Raw genomic sequence first — 23046 nt, forward strand, 5'->3', positions numbered from 1 at the left:
TTTATGTCTACTCTTTCAGCAAATGTCAATTATGCAAAATAATATTATTAACCATGTTGTACATTACATCCCCTGCATTGTCTCTATTTTTTCAAAATGTGTATATACCTTTTTCTTCTCTTTATTTTATGATGTCAGGTTGATTCAAATGTCTGAGGATCCTTAGCTGATATATATATATATATATATATATAAGAGAGAGGCCCTAAATAAAAAGAAACCATGATTCTATGTTGGCCAAGCTTATCAGTAAATGGACTTCACTATAGGCTAATCAGGTGGCAAATTAACTTTTTAGTAGCTGACCTCTTTATGTCAGTGTCTGTAGGTCTTTTTCCCTTGGGTAGCTCAGTTTCTTCAGTGGAAGATCCTCCAGTCTCCTGCCTGGAGAGTATAAGTCTGGCTACTGGCACTGTGGAAAGACCTGCAGGGGGAGGGGCTGAGGGGAGTCTCCCCATTCAGTATGCAAGCCTTCTCTGAGTCCCCTTGTTTTCATGTTGGAATCTCAATCCTTCCCTCTGTCTTTAGTCCAGACCCCAGAGATATGGGCCCCTCTAGTTTAATTTTTCCCATTTTCCCATGGGTGGGGGTGGGGAATGAGGAAGCCATCTGGCATGGGGGGAGGAGCCTGGAAGTTCAAAAGCACTATATATAGACTAAGGCTCCTGTTTTCAGCATTGCTCCTTATTTGTACTTTCTGTGGTGCCCGGTGCCTCCACTCCTTGAGCCTTTCTGCTTCTCAGCAGATTTTCCATGTGCGGATGAGAACACCAAGGTTTTGTGTCCTTACTCTGCTGAATTAATTACCATGCTTCCATTCTGTTTTCCATCCTCCGAAAACTTGCCAATGTCCCTTTTTATTGCTTTCAATGTCTTTTTATTGCTTTCTATCATTTAATCGAGTTTTGGGAAGGAATGGTTGACGAAAATTCCCTCTTTGATTTGTTTTTTAAAGCTAAAAGACAGACCGTGGCTCTAGAACTGCTTGAGTCAGAGAGAAAATATGTCATTAACATCTCTCTGATCCTGAAGATCAAGGCAACATTCCAAGGGTCAGATGGAAAGAGGAATTCCAAAGAGAGAAGGTATCCATGTGTTCATTGCCTTTGCTTTTCAGATTGATTAAAATTTAAGGTAAGTCGTTTATTGTTTCCAGTTGGGGAATTCTGCGACCTCTGACGAGTTCCAGAAATAGTCTTTGGAGAGAGTGTAGGCCGTGACAGCGGGTAACGCCTGGCAAGTCTCAGATTTAGACTTACCACAGATAACAAAATGAAGATAGTCCCTGAGAACTTCAGTGTCCCTGGCATGTCTGTAAAGAACATAAAGGGGGAGTTAATGCTACGGTGAGGGAGACATTGCTCTCTGTTGCCATCTGCACGTCCTCCTGGGATCACAGGTCTCATGGACATAGGAGGGAATGGATGCAATGGAGGTCTGAAGCATTAAGCGGCCATTAGATAAATGGTATGGGGCTGATTAACTCTGGACTTGGACCTTTCTTATTTGTCCTGGTGATCCCATAGTACTAGACAGTGTGCAAGTGGTGTGTGTGTGTGTGTGTTGGTGCTTCCACAGGGTCTGCAGTATATTATAACAGCATGCTAGCTCCAAGATTACAACACTCCTGGATTGCTTCTGTTCATCATCTTTATATCTTCTCTGCTTCTTCTCCATTAAGAAAAGCAGGAAGGAGGAAACTCTGATTTAGTGGAAAGGACTAACCTCATGAAGACGTAATAATCCAGATTAGTTGAGGAAAAGGCCAATCGAGAAGAATGGAAAGTCTGGATTATGACTATTACAGATAAATGTAGCATTGATAGTTTAAATAGTCTATCAGGTAATAGACACTGGTGGTCCATAAATCTATCATGAATCTATCTCAGGAAGCCCCTGATTGTATTTTCCTGCTCTCTACCTCCCCCCCCCCCCCCCGCCCTGCCCCATTTTACTTGGCTTTGTGGCTGCTGGCAAAATACCTAGTCACCAGAACACGGTGCTCCCCCTATCTCATGGCTGAGGTGAGGGAATATTCCCTGACAGACTCGGAAGTGGCTTGACTATTTTCAAGAATCATTTTACTGCAAAGTTGAGGTAAGCAAAGTATAGAAAACAACAAGGAACAGAAAGGGTGAAGTGACAGGGCTAAAGCTCTCACCCCTAGAGGCCTCTCTCAGGGGCCACCCAGATTCTCGCTGGTCATTCCTTCCCCATCTGGAATCCGACTCGTCCCACCCTCCCCCATTGCCCCTTCAGCCTCTGAGATGCCTCTCCGGCCTCCAGCTATCTTGCCAGAGACCTGCTCCATTTGCATTAATCAAATCTAAAGGCAAGTCTACCTTTTGGTGTAGTATTGCTTCCACATGCGAGATTCTAAGCCAGCAGCATCTCCTCGTCGTCTCTGAAAATTTGGGGATGGGGCAAGGAGAGAGAGAGAGAGAACTGTTTACTCTGGAACACGGTAACCAGGCACTTCATTGGTAAATTCATGAAATCTTCACAAGAACCCTATGAAGCTTACCGTATAGCTGAAGAAACTAAGGCCCAGAGGGCTTTAAAACCACACAGTCAGTTAGTGCCAGGATCCGGATCCAGGCTTGTCTGCCCCTGTCCTTGTGACCTTTCCACATCACACCACTTCTCTGAGGACCTTGTCGTTTCAAAGACATCATCTGACTAACAGCAATATGTCGGGTTTCTCAGCCAGAAGCAGACCTTCTGTCTGTTCCTATTTTACAGCGTAGGCTTCCCTCTTAACAGCCCTTACGTTCTTACTTCAGATCTCAACTGATGTGTCAGGCAGGGATGCTGGAAATGTCCTCGGCTTACTGAAGCTCTCTTCTACTTGCCGTCACTTCCTGCTTGTCCAGGATGTTCTCCCATGACTCATGACTGAGGAAGGACCGATCATCCCCAAATCCCAAGATTTAAAAAAATTTAAAACTATCACACAATCCCCCATGAAAGTTAGAAACCAGTTATTTCTCATATCCGCGATAATGCTATTCATGTTAGTTATTTACTAAGCTAACCTTCTTTTTTCTTTTCATGGATGGAGATGAGAAAAGCTTTAAGTCAGTACTCTTAGGACTAATATAAAGACTTGAGTTCTGAGCTTTGCAGTGTTGCCATTTTTCCACCCTAGGCTTAGATTTCCATTATCCTCCTTCACTCACTACATTTCTTCTTTTTTCCCAAACTTTTCTTTTTTAAGGATTTTATTTATTTATATGACACAGAGAGAGAGAGAGCACACAAGCAGGGAGAACAGCAGAGGGAGAGGGAGAAGCAGGTTTCCTGCTGAGCAGGGAGCCCCATGCGGGGCTCGATCCCGGGACCCTGGGATCATGACCTGAGCCGAAGGCAAACGCTTAACTGACTGAGCCACCCAGGTGCCCCTTTTCTAAGCTTTTCTGAAGCCTCCGTGGGTTTTAAATAGGCCCACTGAACAAAATACACAACAGAACGAGATTATTCCTTTTCTCTACTGGCATTTTCCCCATGCAAAGATGAAAATAAGTTAGTAACATGTCCCATCTTTCCCATCATACATTGCAAGCCTCCAGCACTTTCCACCCCTGCTGCAAAGTAACCTGGGGGTGAAAATAAAACCCACCGGAACTACAACTGGACACTCAAAACTGAGGTTGCCACATCTTCTCAAACCTCTACAATAAAACTTTAGTTTTTCCCTGGAGAAAAGTAAAGCCCTCAAGAGCCTCCTTAGCATGTTTCAAGCCAGCCCTGCGCCTGGCTGAACGAAAGGGCTGGAAACTGCAGAGGCACGAACGGCCCGCTGAGGTCTGAGAGGAGCTTGTGGGCGGCTGTTCATCTGTTGGAGGATCACAGGAGTTGCAGTTCTTGGCTTTCTCTGGTCTGATTCACCTAGATAGAGTTCCAAGCTCAGGATCAAACAGTCCTGTCTGTCGGGATACTTGCGGGGAGGGACAACGTCAGCCCCACAGGATTGCCAGTCAGCCTACTCCGCATCCACCAAAAATGCTGTGTGCTACGGATCACCACCAGGTGGCATATGCTTCGTCATCGGCACCCCTGAAATTTGGTTGCGTCCTGCTGCTGAAGCTCAGGAGATAGTCTGGCCTAAAATTAGACCGGCAAGAGCTAAGTTATTAATTTGAAACTCTAACTGGGTTTTCCTTGATGGCTTTTAGTTTAGTGCCCTTGTTGTTTAAGTACTGTATTGTGGGAGTTGAAATAACTTTGAAGATTTTAAAAAGAATAAACTACTCATGTAGTTGCTATAATTTCACCCCTAGTAAGGAATAGATAGGAAGATGAATACTTAATACTTTCATCTTCATGAAAAAGTTGCTTCTGGGAGTCGGGTGTGGCTCTAGGCAAAAAGGGAAACAGGTTACGTGTGTGTCTGTCCTGCTTGCTTCTTTCTCCCTCTCCTCTCCATCTCCTGGCTTACCTCCTCCACATTCCTCTCTGATTTCAAATAATATCTTTTTTAAATAAAATTTTCTTCAATATTTGGTACAGAACCCACTGGCAGGCCATTGCTCTTTGTGGAACTTTTATGTTTCCATGATACTTGATGGGAGCATTAACCTTTTGTGACCCTCACCCTGAAATCTCAAACTATTACCCCAGTGGACAGTCCAGGGGGTACCTGGACTCCAACCAAGTTACCAGCTCTCCAATTCTGCAAGGACACTGGTCACCATGTAGCAGAAGGCAGCTTTCTCTAAAGAAAGAGAAAGAAGGTCAGGCCAGGTGAGACCAGGCAAGGCCAGGAGAAGGGTAAAGAAAGAGAAAAAGAAAAGAGATCATCCAAGAGATATTACATAACCTATATGGACAACCATCTCAAAGTCAGAACTCACCATGGCATGACATCTTTCAGTGTCACACCAGGAATATTACCCAAAGTCATGATAGCCTTGGGTGGGGAGAAATCTTTCACATCTAGACCTTTCACGGGCATAGTGTTTTACTCTTTCAGTTCAATCAGTTGTGCTTTTCTCCATCAGCTTGATGGTCTCCTCCACAGTCAGCCTGTCTCCTAGCCACCCCTCCAAATTCCCTCTGATCTGGACAGGGATTACTTAGATCTTCTGAGCCCACTGTGCCAGCCATAAGGGCTTAGATCGGGAAGTCCCTCCACTTGTGCTTATGGACCAGCTGGCTTCACAAATTCGGAGACTAGTGGCACAGGAAGGGGAGGGGCAGAAGTCCGGAGTGAAGGAATCCTTGTGTCTTCTCACAGGGGCTGGATACTCGCTCTGTTATCTGCGTCTTCTCTGAGCTATAGCCTCAGGGGAGTCTGCTTTACTTGCAGATGGGTTGAAGAAGCTTTTTTTTTTTTTTTTTTTTAATTTATTTTTTTGGAGGGGAGGTTGAAAAAACTTCTTACCAAACTGGGGTTCTTCCTACTGAACTCAACAAAGGTCTGCTTGTTCAGGGTTGGCAAAGCACCCCAATTGTCCACTGATTCATTCTTGTTGGACCCTGGGGGAATGAATATCCAAGTAATTCAGCTCTCAGTGACACTTCCATCTTCATTAAACTTGTGGTCTTGAAAGCCCAAGGGAACCTAGTATCAATTCCCATAAGTCACCAAGTTAGAGCTCGAGTCCTTGCTGTAGCCCAGCAAAACTCTACTTCATTCTGGCTTCCATCCTCATTCCTATAGGCCCCTGGTTGCCCCACCCTTCTCCATGCACCCCCTTCCTCTGCCCGTGATTCTCTCTCTCTCTCTCCTCTCCACCACATCCTTCTCTGACACCTCTCTTCCTCCCTTCATTTCCTCTAGGAAAAAACAAACAAACAAACCGAGGCACACTGAGGAATGAGGGAGACGGGTGTGAAAGGAGGAAGGGGCTCTGTGACGCTCCAGGGAGTTAGCAGGCCAGGCCTGGTCCGCAGCCTCCCCAGGCAAGACTGTGTCCTTGCCCAGTAGTCCTCTTGGAAAATGAAGGGAAAGGAGCACTTTCATATGCCCATCTCCTGAGCATTTAGGTGCCAGCTTTAAACAAGTTTTCCTTTTTACCTCAATCGGAGTCTCTTACTCAGTAACTAAGAATGATCAAGTGCCACCTTCGTGCTGTCATCTACAGCACTAATTAGAGTAGTCTCTTTTGCATATCAAGTGGGAATAACTTTAAAATTTTGGAAAAGAGTTCCCTTAGAACACATAAATGAGACAGTAACAGTTTGGCTTTAAAAAGGCCATTCTGGCTGGCTCAGTTGGAAGAGTGTGTGATTCTTGATCTCAGGTTTGTGAGTTTGAGCCCCACGTTGGGTGTAGAGATTACTAAGAAAAATAAATAAACTTAAAAAAAAAAAGAAGCCATTCAAGTGATGTGCTCTTTGTTAGTGTAATACACATTTGTGTAGGAGTCATTGGTAAAGGGGTCTTTTTATTTTATTTAATTTTTTAAAAGATTTATTTATTTGAGAGAGAGAAAGAGAGTGTGAAAGAGAGAGAGAGAAAGAGTGCATGAGTCGGAGGAGGGGCAGAGGGAGAGAATCTTCAAGCAGACTCCCCTGCTGAGCGCGGAGCCCAACATGGGGCTCCATCCCAGAAACCTGAGATCATGACCTGAGCCAAAATCAAGAGTCTGACGCTTAACCGACTGAGCCACCCAGGCACCCCTAAAGGGGTCTTTTTACATCTTGAGGATATTTGCTATTAGGTCTACAATATCAAACTCAAAAAAAAAAAATTCCTGAATGCAGAGCTGTGACTCAGAATATTTTGAATGACTGGGAAAATGGAACCTCCTTCATATGTTCTTATAGGGTCTTTCCTCTGTACACCTGGTTTGTGTGATCCTATCTCTATTCTGTTTCAAGCCTCTTCCCTGGCTCTTTACGGTACCTTGTCCAGCAGCACCTCGATTTGCTTCATGCTCTGCAGGAAAGGGTCCTGAAGTGGCCACGCCAAGGAGTTCTTGGAGATTTATTCCTTAAGTTAACAAATGATGAGGTAAGTTTTTAAAAAATCCTTTATAAACTAGAATTACATGCATCTGTGTCTCTCTTGTCTACTTCTCTGAATGGAGAACTTCAAATCGGTGAGTTTCAGAGTTAGGAAAACTGCTGAGATCTAGCCTAACCTCCTCACTCTACAGATAATGAAATAAAGTTCAGAGACATTAAAAGACTTTGCTGAAATCACTCGGCTAGCTAGGTAGTTGTGGATCTGTGACCCAAGTCTCCTAACGTCCAGCCCATCGCTTCCCACTGTACTATGTTTAACTGCCTCATTGAATATGCATGTAAATGTGTGTGTGCACTTGTGTATAAATATCTGTATCTCTGTAATGTTCTGCAAAGAAAATATGACCCAGGCCAGAGGTTGTAAACCCAAATGCCTACAGGGCCAGACGGTGATATAAATGAGTGGAAGTAAGCGGAATGTCATACAATATTGGCTGTTGGGAGGTGAACTTAAGGGGAGCACATATGCTTGTCTACAGGAAATATTGTCCAATTATTATTCAGGAAGAAGGGACTAGAGTTGCCAGATCTTCTGGTATTTTACGAGACACTGGCAATCCAGAATTTTATGTGAAAATTTATTTTAAAAATATTGTTTGGGCTAATTAAAATTGGTCTGCAAGCCAGAGTCAGCCTGCAGTCAAACTCTGTATATCAATGATGTAGTAAACAAAGTTTACAGATTATTTACTTATATGGGTGTAATGCAATCCCTCTAATACCATTTTTACTCATTTGTATTCAGTATGCTTTCTTGGGCTGAGAATTGTTGTATCCATGGGAATATAACTTTGGAAGCTGAGAATTGTTTTCCTAAAAGCATATTGCATAGATGAATAAGCAATGGGTGGAAATACACAATTAGTGGAAAAAGCTGAGAATCACTGGTCTAGACACTAGAAGATGGGTTGGACGAAGTTCCTTATTGGATGGAGATGACAAATGAAAAGTAACTTAAAAACAAAATAGGCATTTTAATCATTTAACAGTTTAAAAATACTTTTTCAACATACGTGACCCCTCTCTGCTGTGTTGGTTTTTCACTTTCTCTCATTGAAACAGGACTATTGAGTTTTGGTTCCCAAGTCCATAGGGATATTTACCTTAAAACCAAAAAGATTTAAAAAATGAATTAAAAAACAAAAAAACATAGTAATGAACACATTACATAAATGATTAAGATAATCTCTGCAAAGTACTCCTTTTTGATATACATGACTCTATAAAAATATTAGCTGTTATTCCTGTTTCCAGGTACTTACCATGCATTTTTGTGTTTGTTTTCAAGAATAATTTCTTGGATTATTACGTTGCCTACCTAAGGGACCTGCCTGAATGTATCTCCTTGGTTCATGTTGTTGTTCTGAAGGAGGTAAGGTAACTCTATGTGTGTGCACTGCCCTTTGGTTACATGTGTATCTATAGGTCCTTGCTCATCCACCTCGGGGAATACAATGCACTCAGCTTGTCTTCCAGGCTGGGGAATGGCTCGAGGAGAGCCACTGACACTCCTACTTGGGGTTAAAGGAGCCCACCTGAGGATGAGTGCCTGTGCTTTGGTCCTTGCCCTACTTTACTGACTCTCTTTTCTATTCCATTGGAAGTCTGCACAAAGTAAACAGGTGTTCTAAGCAGAGATCCTCAGGCTACAGCTTGTGTGCTGTATGAGGGTTTTTTCCCCCCAGGCTCAGACAATTTGAATCTGAATATTAAACTCATCCTGTGTCTGTCAGTTTATAAGATCATAAAGTGGTTCTAATCATGTAGCTTTAAGTATTGCTACTGCAATGTTATATTAGGTGCTCAATAAGCCCATATAAATATCTAACAATTCTAGTTATTTTAGGTCAGTAGGAAGAAACCCTATCAGAAGCCTAGAGTTAAGAATTAATCAAGTTTCACAGGAGGTGAGGGTCTCTTTCTTATTAATGTCTTACTTCAACCCCCACCCACTACTCCCAACCCTACAAGTATAATGCCTACCATATGTTAGCACTCAGCAAATATTTAAGAAAGGGAAGGGAAGGGAAAGGAAAGGAAGAGGAAGGGAGGGGAGGAATGGAGTGGGAGTGGAGAGGATGGAATGGAATGGAAAAGAAGGGAAGGAAAGGGACATGGAGAAAATCCAACATGTTTCCTCTGCCAGCCCAGCTGACCAGTTCCTAGTTACACACTTTCTCCACCCTCATGAGGCTCCAATCCACCCTTAGTGCCTACCAGTAAGCCACAGTAATGAGTACTTCCAAGAGAATCTTAATGAATTCATTCAACTCAAATATAATTTATTGAGTACCCACTTCTGTCCAGCACTGTGCTAAAAAGGGGGGGGGGGGGGGAGTAGGGGGTAGTCTGGAAAGTTGGGTGGATTCTAAAGAAGTGTATGATATGCTTCCCGCTACAGAAGAATTGTCTCCTTGAGCATGTCACCCCAATGAAGGATCCAGTGAAGGATCCAATGAAGGATCATGACACTCTAGAGAAAGAAAATGCCTTGGGAATAAAAAAAACCCTCCCTGCTCTGGTAGGACTGACTTTGGGGTTCTGCAGCCAGAGTTGGAGGGACACTGAAGAGTGACTCTACCTTTCTTTCATTCAGGGTGATGAAGAGATTAAATCTGACATCTACACACTGTTTTTTCACATAGTCCAGCGCATCCCTGAATATCTGATACATCTGCAGGTAGGCGTGGCTGGGAAGCCACCAAACTGATTTTCAAGCTAAACTGCTATTTGTGGCTTGTGACTGAGAAACACGGTAAAGGGTCAAGGAAGAACCAGTGGTATTTCTAAGGAGTAATGAAATGATTTAGATTGCTGATTACGCCATTCCTACTTTGTGGTATGAAATCTCAATCTCTAAAAATTTTTGGCTCATGACGTCTGCCTTTGAAGTTCTATCTTCATTTACCAGCAATCCCCACCTCTGCTGACCCAGGATCTTTCTATAGCAGCTTCTGGTAGATTCTGAGTACTTATTCAGTCCCTTCAACCTTGTTCTACAGCCATCTAAATGTACCCCCAAACCCTTACCCCACCCACTGGCATCTAAGAAGTATCTATGTAACCTGTGCACTTAACTGCTCTCCTGACTACTTTCTTTTGGCTTGAGTTCAAGGGCCTACCATATATTGCTCATGTTGTATGTCATAGAGAAAGCATGAGGAAGTTGATGAGCTGACTTCTGCACACCATTTTTCCCACAGTGCCCAACATGGGGCTCGATCCCAGGACCCTGAGATCATAACCTGAGCCGAAATCAAGAGTCAGATGCTTAACTGACTGAACCACCCAGGCGCCCCAATAATTATCTTATTTAATGCTTTCAATAATCCCATGAAATAGGTATCATTACCATTGCTTAGATAAGGAAATGGAGAGCCAAAGAAATTAAATAACTTGCCCAAGTTCACACACCTCATAGGTGAAAAAAATCTAGGACTGAAACCCAGGTCTTGCAAGCAGTATGATTCTACTGTCTGACTTGAGTTCAAATTCTGACTCTGCTACTTGTTAGATGTGTTACCTAATGAAGATTACTTAACTTCTCTGTGCCTTGATTTCCTTACTTGTTAAATGGAGGTAATAATTGCACCTATCTAACCTAGCTGTGGTAAACATTAAATAAGAAGAAAACAAATCTGTAAAGGCATTAGTACTTGGCAATAGGGAGATTCAATAAATGTTAGCTTTCCCATATCCAACTAACATGCATGTTCCTCTACTGTACATTAGGCAATATAATAGGAAGGACTACGAGGCCAGGCTTGATCATAAACATCATCCCCTTCCAGCCTGCCTTGATCCCTGACATTCTCACCATTGGCCTGACTCGTTTAGGTCATGAGGCATTGCTTATGGATAGTAATTGTTACAATGATTTCATTACCTCAGAGATCTAATGAGTAGATCCTTCTAATTTTCAGAAGGAATTATCCAACATTCACATCCAACTCAAACAGGAGCAATGGTGACTATTATTCTCCCCTGGTGTGATGGACAAAGAGAACAGCAGGTTTAACCATTCAGCTTACAATTAGTATTGTTGTTCTGATTAAATGGCTACCAAACTCTCACAACAGATGGAGGCAAGGGGCACAAGAGACAAAAGTTTCATTCTAATTATGCAATGCTGCCTCCTTTTTATCTCCATCCAGAATGTCCTGAAGTTCACAGAGCAGGAACACCCTGACTATTACCTACTTCTGGTGTGTGTTCAGCGCCTTCGAGTATTTATCTCACATTACACCCTGCTGTTTCAATGCAATGAGGATTTGCTTATTCAGAAACGGAAAAAGCTCAAGAAGTAAGCTTCTAATGGTGCCGTCTAGAGGGTTGACCAAAGGTTTCTGAGAACAGGGATATAGACAGTCAATGTGGATACCTGTCAAAAGTGACCTCATTGTATGTTAAGTGGCTGAAATGCATTGACGGGGGTAGAAGAGAACAGAGAAGAGGAGGGAAATGAGGTGGTCAGGTTGGCTACAGGAGGGAGGGACCTATTACCTGGTGGTAAAGTAATTTCCATCAGGTAGTAGGTACAATTACTTTAGAGAAATAAAAACAGTTTTACTCTAATCCCTATGCAGGCCCCCTTCCTTGTGTTATTAACCACCTTGAAAATAGTTGTTTCCCTAAGCTTGCCAGGTCAAAAAAGTGCAGTTTAAAGGCCAGAATGTGGTTTCTTTCATGAACTCAACAGTATTTATTGAGCACTTACTATGTATCTATGTACTGAGTATACTGCAATGAACAAAACAACCAAAAATCTTTGCCACGTGGAGCTTACTTTCTAGAGCTGGACAGCCAGTTAATAAATAGATGGTGTAAGTGCTATGGATAAAAACAAAACAAATAAGGGTGGTGGTTGAACAAATTTCACACTAAAAAGAAACAATAAGAGCTGACTAGGGAGAATCTGGGCTTGAGAAGGAACAGAAACAACCCATAACAGAGTTTCCTAATGACCTGGATTTCCTTCAACCTCATCCCAGCCCAATGAAGAAAACAATCATTTCTGTGGATGTTTGAGACCAGAAAAAGATGCCATCTCCCAAGCTAGTGCTCCTCTAATGGAGGACATCTTCCTATACCACCCTTTTCCCTCAAACTTAACTCAGGAAATTAATCAGCATCCCTATTCTTGCCCAGCATCTAGCCTGCACTGTTATGTAAACAACCTGGTTTATAGAGGACCACGGAGGGAGAGAGGGAGAGAGAACTTCGCAGCTGAGCTTCAGCTGAGAAATATTGTCTCCTTATCTTTCTTGGCATAATCTGTGTGTTCAGAGCCAATTTCCCACTATACACCCTGAAAATTATTACTTCCATTCTCATAGGTCATCCATGGCAAAGCTGTACAAAGGGCTGGCTTCCCAGTGTGCAAATACTGGACAAGATGCTTCCCCTACTGCAGGCCCCGAGGCTGTCCGTGACAGTGGGATCCACTCAGAAGAGATACTGCAACCCTACCCTTCTGCTCCCAGTTCTGGCCCTGCTGTCACGTAAGCACTTGTTGCTATGGAAAGGTTATATGGCAACGCCCTTGGGTGCCAAGTCATCTGCATGGGGTAGCAGGACAGCCTGGAATAGGAGTATGACCTACAGGACTCTTCCCTCCCTCTTGCTCCATCAGGCCTATATACGGCAGGCGAGCAGCTGACCCAATGGTTAGATCCCAGAGGAAGGCTAATGTAAAGGGGCAGGCCCAGAGGCTGAAGGCTACTCCTAACAATTTTATCACACATAACTACCCTCTACCTACAGCATAAGTTTCTTTGGGTTTAGACAATGATTGAGTAGAAGAAAGGGCCACAAGAAGACAGGAAGGCATCTTATAGCTCCTCAGAAGGGTGGGAACACACTTAAGTTCTCCAAAAGGTGTAGTAGAGGGAAAGAGAATCCCAGTCAGGGGTGAATGGAAGTTAAGACTCTGAGCAGAGAAATAGGCCTGAGGTGATGCAAAAAGAATGCTGTTTAGCCCTTCCCAATTCCCCTTGAAGCTTCTTCAGAAAGGGATTTTGTAAGTTCTTTTCTTCACTTATGACAGCTTCTCTTAAAGCTGTTCTGTGCAGTGGATGTATTTGACAGCCTTTTAAAGTCTCTGCACACAACCCTCTAGCACATTAAGCTGGATTCTTATTCATCAAACTTCTTGATGATTTTTACATTAAGGATTAGGCCATTTATATATATTTGGAACTCTTTACCTCTGAAGGATAAGGATAAAGTCAAATTAGCTACTTTTGCAATCAGGATTTCTGGAAAGATAAGGGAAACTAAAACTCAAAATTCCAAACCCAGCACTCTGTCAAATACAATTCTCACAAAAGTAATTCCTTAGACTATAATCTCTACTTTGGGTTTTATTATTTTAAGGAAAATTAGAAGTTTTAGCTACTTTTCTAAAATTACAATGAAGTAACGGGTAGGCAACTGAGATTATTTCAATTTTTAATCACTACAATTTTTAAAATGCCAATTACAATCATTGTAAGGAGTATCTGATCAGTAAAGCAAAATAAACTGTTTCCTCTTTCTGCCTTCATCTCTTAAAACTGAACATGTATCATTGAAAGACAGAAGTACAAATATGGAAAGAGAGAGAGATTCCATAATCATTTTGGACCTATGAGACATTAACCTTTCTATAAATAGAGCCCAGGAAGATTTTCTTCCTATAGAGAAAATCCCACAAATCCTGTAGGGGAGAACTCCATACAGAAAAAATACCTTTCCTGGGTGGAGAGTGGGAGATAGGCAGGAAGAGAGTGTTTACTTTGTGGGTCACTTCAGGTTTTATAACAACAATAAAGCTATCTTCTTTGAAGTGCAACAAATAGAGCCCCAAAAAACAAAATCCCTAGAGATTATAGCCAGACCAGAAAGATGGCTGCCATTGCACTCTATGTTGGGAAAATGGCCAGTAAAAAATTTGTTTTCCAAGTGAAAAGATGATTCAAGTTAGGTCAATATTTCATTTTATCATTTCTTTTCACCTTTGAGTGTGAGACCTCATTTTCATCTTAAGATCACCAGAGAAAGATACTCAGTATTTGCATCTGTTTTTTCTTTTTAATACATCTGCACTTTTAATGCATTTTTGTGGTAGAATTAATAAACTATAAATAAAAGGTCGGGTCAGTGTGTAGTCATGCACGCACATCTGCCTGGCAATTACCTTCCACCAGAACTGGCAAATCCCATCCAATCTGATATGTATGCTACCCTAATATCCTATGTAAATTATTCATTACTCATGATTAAACATGAAATTGGGCTTATTTAAAGTGAGAGCCTTTTCATTTTGGTGGTTGTTTTTGTCGGTGAAAGTTTGAGACGACCTTATAGAGCATGCGCTATAGCCACAAAATTTTTTAGTTTTTTATTATGAAAACTTCAAATATATACAAAAGTAAAGTGTACAGTGTACAGTGAACCCCATATACCATCATCCAGGTTCAGCAGTTTAATTGTTCTTAAGCGTGAAGATCCATAAGTCAGACAAGAGTTCTTTCCATTATTTTGTATCATACTGCTAGGGCAAAAAAAGGAGAGCAGAGAAAATGCGGTACCTTGGGGCTCTGGACACGTGGTGGGCGGGTCAGAGCTTCCACGTGCCGAGTGATGACCCTCCTTGGCTGACCAGCCATCTCTGGGCGCAGCCTCCTTGCTCGGACGGATACTCCGGTCATCTGCTTTACAGATGGCATTTTCACCCTCCCACGTGGGCGACCAGGGCTCATGGGGACTCCCTTAGCTGGAGAAGCCTGTGGAGCTTGGTAGGTGACACACGTAGGCGCCTGGGGGGCGGAGAGGAGAGGAACTGGCAGTTCTGTGTCTAAGCGGTAGCTGGCAGACGCGTGTCGCTCCCGGCCTCGAGCTGCGGGGAGAGGCCTGCATTAACCAGCCATAAGCACACCTCTTTTGTTTTCTGTTTCCCCTTTAAAGACATTTGATGCCCCCAGTGAAGAAAAGCCAACAACAGCAAAGCCTGATGGAGAGCATGCAGCCTGGGAAGCCCAGTGAGTGGGAGATGGAGGGCAGAAAGCACGAGAGGCCCGAGAGCCTCCTGGCGCCGGCGCAGTTCTGTGCGGCCGAGCAGGACGTGAAGGCGCTCGCCGGGCCCTTGCAGGCCATCCCCGAGATGGACTTCGAGCCCTCGCCCGCCGAACCGCTGGGCAACGTGGAGCGCTCCCTGCGCACCCCAGCCGAGCTTCTGCCCGACGCCCGCGGCTTCGTGCCCGCGGGCTACGAGGAGTTCGAGTACGGCGGCGAGATCTTCGCGCTGCCCGCGCCCTACGACGAGGAGCCGTACCAGGCCCCGGCCCTCTTCGAGAACTGCTCGCCCGCCTCTTCCGAGTCCAGCCTGGACATCTGCTTCCTGCGGCCCGTCAGCTTCGCCATGGAGGCCGAGCGGCCCGAGCACCCGCTGCAGCCGCTGCCCAAGAGCGCCACGTCGCCGGCGGGCAGCAGCGGCGCCTACAAGCTGGAGGCGGCGGCGCAGGCACACGGCAAGGCCAAGCCGCTGAGCCGCTCGCTCAAGGAGTTCCCGCGCGCGCCGCCCGCCGAGGGCGTGGCCCCGCGCCTCTACAGCACGCGCAGCAGCAGCGGCGGCCGCGCGCCGCTCAAGGCCGAGCGCGCCGCGCAGCCGCACGGCCCGGCTGCCGCCGCAGCGGCTGCAGCCGCCCGCGGCGCGCCCAGGACCTACTTCCCCCAACAGAGGTCCCAAAGCGAAAAGCAGACCTATTTGGAAGTAAGGAGGGTAAAGTAAAACCGAACCCAAACCCACAGCGCCGGCAGCCCCGGGCCTAGATCTCCAGGGAGCAGCCTGGGCTCCCCTAGCGTGGAGGGGAAAGCGGGCTGGCCAGAGGGGGAGCGGAGGCCAACGAGGGAGAGCCCCGGTCGGAGGCTTGTCGGGCAGGTGCCCCCGGAGGCGAGCAGGAGCGCCCGTTCTGCAGTGCCAGGGCACGAGGGCGTGTCCTGCATGCGTATGTATGACGGCAAAGAGCCAGCAGAGAAGACGGACTCTCAGACCTGTCTACACCGTCACCACCCTGCCCCCCACCTCCCCCGTACAGAGAGTTAGGGGTGTTCTCCGCCTTGCTGCTTAAGCCGTGGCACCTCACAGTTGCACTTCACATTCAGAACCCTGCACGCTAGTCCCAGACCTGTTTCGTCCTCTGCCTGGCCAGGCGCACCTTCTCGTGGAGTGTTCAAAATACAGAACCCCATTTGCCGGCCTGCCCCTCTCCCTGACCCGCGCTAGCCTTGCTTGTAGCTAGGGAGGACGCAGGTTGCCCCGACCCACTGTGGACTCCCTGCAAAGTCTGCGGCAAATGTGACTGGAAAAGGGTGTCACGTTGCTTTGCAGATTCCACTGGGACAGAGACAACACAATATAGTCAAGGAGGCGTGGACTCGCAAATACCTTCTTTGGCGTCCATATCAGTGTTTAGTATTTTGATGTCCAACCTTGCTCTCTGCAAGCCTTGGGACTTTTAAAGGGGTGTTTAAGTACATATCCATGAAAGGGCTAGTAGTTCCTGAGCAAACAATTTCTCTGCATGTGATTGGAACAACGCAATTTCTGATTAAGCAGAGAGTAACAGGATAGCTCTGACCTCTGCCACCATCCTTTCTGTTTAACCTCGTTTTAAGAGTAGTGGTTACGGTTTACAGGGCAGCTCTGCTTTGGTACATCTTGAAAATGATATAGTCTAGGACTAACTTGTATCAAGCTCTGGAGACCTTTTGCCTAGACTAAAGGAGGTTTTTCCAGGAATAAGGGCCCTATAATCCACCTATTCCCATTTCCAAGCAAGTGGGGACAGACTGAGGATCACTGACTCCTTTCATTCATTCATTTTTCAGCAGATACTGAGCTAAGGACTGAGGGTTCAGAAATGAATGGCACCTAAGTCTCTGCCCTCCAGGACCACTGGCTTGTCGCAGGAGGGAAACACAGAAACACAGAATTATAATAAATTGTGGGAACACATGGGAGGGGTATTTAAACCCTGCTGGGGGTGATGGTGGACAGGGCCTCCTGGATAAATTGAATGTCTGAATTCAATTTTAAAAGCTGCCTAGGTGAAGAGTGAGGCAGGGAAATATGAAAAAGGCTCATGAGTCTTTTTAAAAAACAGCAGGGTGATGCTTTTCCTCTTGAATACTGTGCCAGGTAGGACTGGTGGACATCAGGCCAGAGGAACAGGAAGGGGCTGGGTCATGAAGAGCCCTGGAGCTGGTAGCTAGCCATCTAGACTCCAGGAATCAAAGTCTGACTGGTTCCTGAAGAGGGACCTTCATATGCTCCGCTAAAGTTGCTGAGATTCCCCAGAGTTCTGAGATTTTTTTTTCTGGCTTTGATTTTCAACTCTGAACTTCACAAAATTCTGTTAGGCAAAATTTCTTAGGCAAATCAATCTTAGGCATGTGTCAAAGTTTAAAAGTTCACTAAAAAGGGAAGTAGGTAGGAAATAATAATGCCAATTCAAATTGACTTGAAGTAGGCAGAGATTAACATATAAAACCTTCTAACTAGTATAGTCTACGCTGCAAAGAATGCTTTTATTTCACATGTTCATAAAAGTCTTCCCCTCCCCCAGTTAATATGTGAAAAAATGGGAGTTCAACAATTGACAGGAAAAAAAAATCAGAAATAACAATATATCTGAGAAGCAAACGATGAGGAAAATATTTGTGGCTATTTATCAGACATACCAGATAACAATAAACAGTATATTAGGTACTGTTAATCAGACATCCTGGACAGCAAGTTTCATCCCCTACAGTGTCAGACATGAGTCAAGTTGGTTCAGAAAGTGACACTAAGGAGATGTCAAATAGAGGTCAGTTAAAAGAGGCCTTTTCTCTTTCGGTTATCAGTAAATTTTTCAAGCATGTGAATTTTTCACACAAAGTTCACCTTGCTTATTATTTCTGTTTTTGGACAAAAACTTTTTCTTTCTAAAAATTCAGAAGGTGTGGATTGTTGGGAATCCTAGAGAGAAGGTGGAATGCAAAGTCCAGGTGGGCAGAGGCTGTGTGTGGGTATGTGTGTGCATGTGTGTATGTGGGCAGGCATCTGTACGTGTATATATGTGTAATGTGTGCGTGTTTGTATGTGAGTGTGAGTGGTTGAGGTGGGAGTGAGATGGGGTTTTAGTTGCGAAAGATGAACCCTTCAAAAGCCCTATCTTTAAAGGTGTCAGCTCTTTCCTGTTGAGATGTATAAAGCTCCTACTATTTCATCTCCTTAAATATACTCTGTGTATCTTCCACCCCTGCCCCTCAGAGCCAGCTAAACCCTGTCTCTAAGAGTCAGGAAAGAAGGCAGCATGCTTTAGTGCAAAGAGTACCTACCCGGGTGTCAGGAGATCTGGGTTCTAGTCCTGGCTTTGCTGCCAAATAGCTGCGTGCTTTTGGACAATTCACTTGGCATCTCTGTACCTCCAGTTTTCTCCTCTGTAAAATTAAGACAATATATACCTTACCTAACTCACAGTGTTGTTGTGGGCCTCAGGCCAAATAAGATAAAGTATGTGCATATGCTTTGTAAAGTATGGAATGCTATACAAATGCAAGATATTATCAAGATCATGATTGCACAGAGAGATTTTCCTTAAACTTAATATATTTAGTTCCTAAACAGTCCCTAAAAGCCCAGTTTTCAAAATGTGGTCCTTAGACTAGTGGTAAATGCATTCATTAACCTGGGAGCTTATTGTAATTGCAGAATTTGGGCCCCACCCCAGACCTACTGAATCAGAGTCTGCATTTTAGCAAGATTCCCAGGCGATGCATATAAACATTAAGTGCAGGTGGGCAGGTCCATACCTTAAACCACTGGTTTTTAAAATCAAAGTGTGCATAAGGATTACCTAGACTTAACTCCAGAGTTTCTGATTCTGAAAGTCTGGGTTGGGGCTCAGGGCTGTACATTTTAAATAAAAGCCCCAGTTGATCCTGTTGCCCCAGGACCACACTTTGAGAAACCCCACACTAAGCCATCAAGATGTTGCTCTCCATAGTTTAATAATGAATCTTAGTAGCGTCTTAGAGGACCTCTAGATCTGCTACTGTAACCCCAAGTTAAATTCTCAAAGTCAAACCCATGTTTCCTGAAAAAAAAAAAATCTTCCCCACGCCTCACTTCACTGTCAGCAAGCAGTCACCCGTCCAATTCATGAAAGTTTCAGGGTGGTTTTTGCTTTGACTCCTTGGGTTCTCTTCTTAGGTTCAAAATGAAGCAACTAAATTATTTTAGGTTGCTTTTAAGTCTCAGTCACCTCACAGTAAATATTTCATTTATATGGACATAAATATAAGTGCATGTCTATTTTATTTAGCACATCTCACACGTAGAAACTAGAAAGTTCACAGAAGATAGAGCCTTATTTTTTTTTAATTTTTACCTTACACTGCACATACCACAAATTAAGAATGCCAAAAACTATATTAAAGTTGTATTTGCAGGTTGGAAGTGTGTGGCAGGTACACATAGACACATGCACGTACGTGCCCATATAGACATGGTTGGCATCTACTTCTAAACAGATCTGACCCCGCAAAACCTCCTTCCCTTGTTTATGTCTAAAATGGAGAGTTAGGAACATGAGTTTAAAACTAGCATTGCAATGAAGGAACTGCCTTATTTTGTAGAAAGAGAAACATTCCCAGAGACAAGAGGGGCCCCCTACTTGTTTTCCAGCAAGACAGGATTGGTGCCAGAATAAGAAGTTAGTCTCCATGGCCTTTAGATACTCGCTAACTCCCCTTATGTCCTGATCTTTAATTATTTTTATACCATAAACCTACTCTAAGACTGTTTGCCTTGATACATACAAAATACTTCTGCGCTCAGCAGATTATCCACTTTTCAACTTCTCATTTCTTAATTAGCCTAGGTTTGCTTTAGTTGGAATAGGGTGCTCACCGTTAGTCTGTGGGGTGGGAGAGGAAAGTGACAAAGTTAAAAAAAAATTGTCCCAGTCAGGATAAGGTTAACTTTGGAAAGAGTAAATAAACATCCCTCTTTTGTATTTTCAGGAGATGCATTTAGAAGACACCACCAGATTCTGTCCAAAGGAAGAAAGAGAAAGCGAACAAACATCTTTCAGCGATCAAAACCCCAGGCAAGACCAGAAAGGGGGCTTTCGCAGCTCCTTCCGCAAGCTCTTTAAAAAGAAGTGAGTAGCCCTTAGACAAGACAGCATTGTAACTCATTTCCCTTTGGGCTAAGTCTGGAGGTTTTAACAGTAATAAGGTTTAAGTAGCCTGGTTTCACACAACAGCTTCAAGCTCAGTGCCTGCAGCCAGTAGCCGCGAATCCCGAATCCCATCAGGTGAAGAGTTCTCACTGTAATCTCCTAGCGTAAAAGCAAACTCAGCCCTGTCTCTGCCTCTTTTAGCTCCACTTCCTTGTTCCCAAAGTCATGTGTCTGAGAAGAGTAAGCCAAGGAGGTCCCCAGGGTAATGAGCTGGTGACAATCAAATCCTTTTAGACGGGGAGGCCTGGGGTCCACTGTTGGAGTTGGGTGTAATGGATGCTCCATCCAAATCTCCCCACCTGTGGAAAGTTTTCCAAGGCATCTCAGCGTTTCTGCTTGTAGGAGTCTTATAGTTACCCTGGATAACTATATGTTTATAGTACATGTTTATTGGGACTTTTGCTAGTGTTTTCCTTAGCAGAAATGATGGAATGGATTTGACTTGGGCCCTAGTTAAAAAAATCACTTTAATGGAGTTTCTGTACTCCATAGGAGGCCAAAACAAGACATTTCCCTTCTGTGGTCCTTCTAAGACTCTAAGTCCTTGTTGTAGGAAATCACCTACTAGGCATTTTGGCCAGCACTTATCAGCACTGTCTTATAGACTGGGAGATGGTGGCCAGACCCCAGCATGAAATGTAGGGAAGAGAGATTTAAGCATTTAGCATTTGACCTGACAGGGCTTCTCCAGTCCAGCCATTGCCTGCCTGGGAGACTACTGTCTCTTATCTCCACTGGTCCTCACGCCCCACCTCCCCCTCCCTTAGAGAGATTTTCCCTGCTACTTAGTTTCTCTTGGGAGAGGAGGTTCTTGCAGTCAGTTTTAAACAGTTAGTGGATGGAAAAGTTAAAGACACTATAACTGCCTTTGGAGAGTTGCTGATAAGTGAGGAAATTGAGGGACATCACTTTCTCCTTGAGGGTAGAAGTTACTGGCTGATTTAGATAATGGTCTCGATGGAAGGGGGCAGGCCTGGAGTGAGGACTTTTTTGGAAGGTTTGTCTAATTTTTCTCCCATGGGGAGGGTGGTACTGAGATTAGAGGATCTGTGAGTGTGGGTCCCTGCCTGTTGTTACTGGAAGAATGAGGAAGAGGAAGAGAGCAAGAGTATTGCAGTTAGACACAGTACTACTCCACAGAGTCCTCTTTCAGTTTTGCTAAGGGACACATGTCTGTTGCTAGATCCCTTTATGCAGGGGGTGAGGATTTAAGACTCCTATCCCTCTCTTTATGTTCATAGATTAGATTTTTCTTGGCCCAGTACCTACCTCTGTCATGTTTGCCCAGGGTGGAGAGACCTGGAAGCAGACAACCCTCCAGCCTAACCTTAGGATTTAGGCTCCTGAATCCTTCTAAAGGATTCCTAAGATAGGCACTGCTTCAGCCTATCTTTTTTTTAGACCACAGTATTCCCAGACAAAGAGCCACTTTTTGCCCACTGCCATTTATAGTGAGTGGGTCTGTCAGGAAACAGTGAGCCATGGATTCACCGCTGGTTCCTTTACAAATTCCCATTTTTCAGAGCGATGTAAGAAAATGCTCTGCCAGTTACTTGAGGCGGAGGGAGTAGACTTGGCCTCCCCGTATCAAGGGGGCGGAACTAGGAGTGGTGGGTAAGAGGAAGAACTTTCTAAAAATGCAGGTACTGGAACTGGAGCTGGCTGCCTCGTGAGGGAGTGGGTTCTCCTGAGTAGAAGCTAGATGACCCTGGTCAGGGATGCTAATGGAAGGGATTCCTGCACTGAGTGGGAAATTGCCCAAGATAAGCACCTGAGTCCTTCCTAGTGCTGAGATTTGCTTTATCTGTACTTTGGCTTTGTTTTAGATCAATCTGAGTAATCACATCTTTTTAACACCTGGAACAAGAAATTAATATGGCGTTGGGACCTATAATTTTAAAGACTCACCATGTGGAAGACCTGATTTTATCTTTCTGTAGCCCTCCCACCACCACCACCCCCCGCCCCCAGCCCTTGGCACAATGCTGAGGACTAGCTGTGGACTCTCTAAATTCATGTTGGTTAATTGCTTTCAGTCTTCTTGCACCTTTTGGAGATCCTTCTTAGAGGGTTAAATGGGTCTCCTTAGTCCTCTTATCCTTTCTCATAGATCAGTCTCTCCTGCATCAGTCACAATGCTGCCACCAACCCTGCTGCTGCCTTTGTATCAAATCTGAAGTGGTATATGAATGGAAGTAAAGGGGGTACCACAGAGCTGCTCCCTCTGGCAGGCTTTCCTGGCTTTGAACATCTGGGGTAGGATCGTGAGCACCACCAGGTGATACTTGCGTATCGCCTTGGGTCAGGGAGCTGCAGTGGGCGCTTTGGGACTCTGCACAGGATAAAGAAGCAGCCTGAGTAGCTTCTCCTGAGTGTTCTCATGCAAGAACCATGGGACATTTGCTCCATTATGCTAAGATAGAGAGGAAGGGCAAGAAGGTCCCAGAGAAGCACAGAAAGGTCAGCGGCTCTTAACTCAGTTGAGAACGCACCATTCTTCTCAGTAGTTAAGCCTTCTTTCTTCTTTGCATGTGCTGTGTGGGACACTTGTATAGGAATCGTGAATGACATAGTCCCAGCTGTTACATAGGAACTTGCACTCTGAAGTCAGGCATGTGGACAGATCCAGGGAGGAACCAGAAAGAGACATTTAGCTCATTCTCCTCCCATGTGTCGAGAGTCAGGCTGGCAGCAAGCCCTGTGACTTTAAGAAGTGGTTAATCCTGGGTACTAGAACCATGCCACAACCTGGCCTCAGAGGTCCAAGATGGACTCGTGCCAGAAAAACCACCTGTGTCACATT

At 44.5% G+C, this 23046-nt stretch overlaps 1 protein-coding gene across 1 annotated transcript in view; it reads left to right on the plus strand.

The window, feature by feature from the left end:
* Positions 1 to 23046, plus strand: part of ARHGEF33 (Rho guanine nucleotide exchange factor 33) — a 45835-nt gene that overhangs the window by 18455 nt on the left and 4334 nt on the right. Inside the window, exons 8-15 of the mRNA XM_032410347.1 lie at positions 956 to 1085; positions 6826 to 6958; positions 8261 to 8344; positions 9569 to 9652; positions 11127 to 11275; positions 12309 to 12473; positions 14920 to 15733; positions 20023 to 20162. Coding sequence (XP_032266238.1) covers positions 956 to 1085; positions 6826 to 6958; positions 8261 to 8344; positions 9569 to 9652; positions 11127 to 11275; positions 12309 to 12473; positions 14920 to 15733; positions 20023 to 20162 — 1699 coding nt within the window. The remainder of the gene's footprint in view (positions 1 to 955; positions 1086 to 6825; positions 6959 to 8260; positions 8345 to 9568; positions 9653 to 11126; positions 11276 to 12308; positions 12474 to 14919; positions 15734 to 20022; positions 20163 to 23046) is intronic.

Source organism: Phoca vitulina, unplaced genomic scaffold (genome assembly GCF_004348235.1).
Source record: "Phoca vitulina isolate PV1807 unplaced genomic scaffold, GSC_HSeal_1.0 scaffold12, whole genome shotgun sequence".
NCBI lineage: Eukaryota > Metazoa > Chordata > Mammalia > Carnivora > Phocidae > Phoca > Phoca vitulina.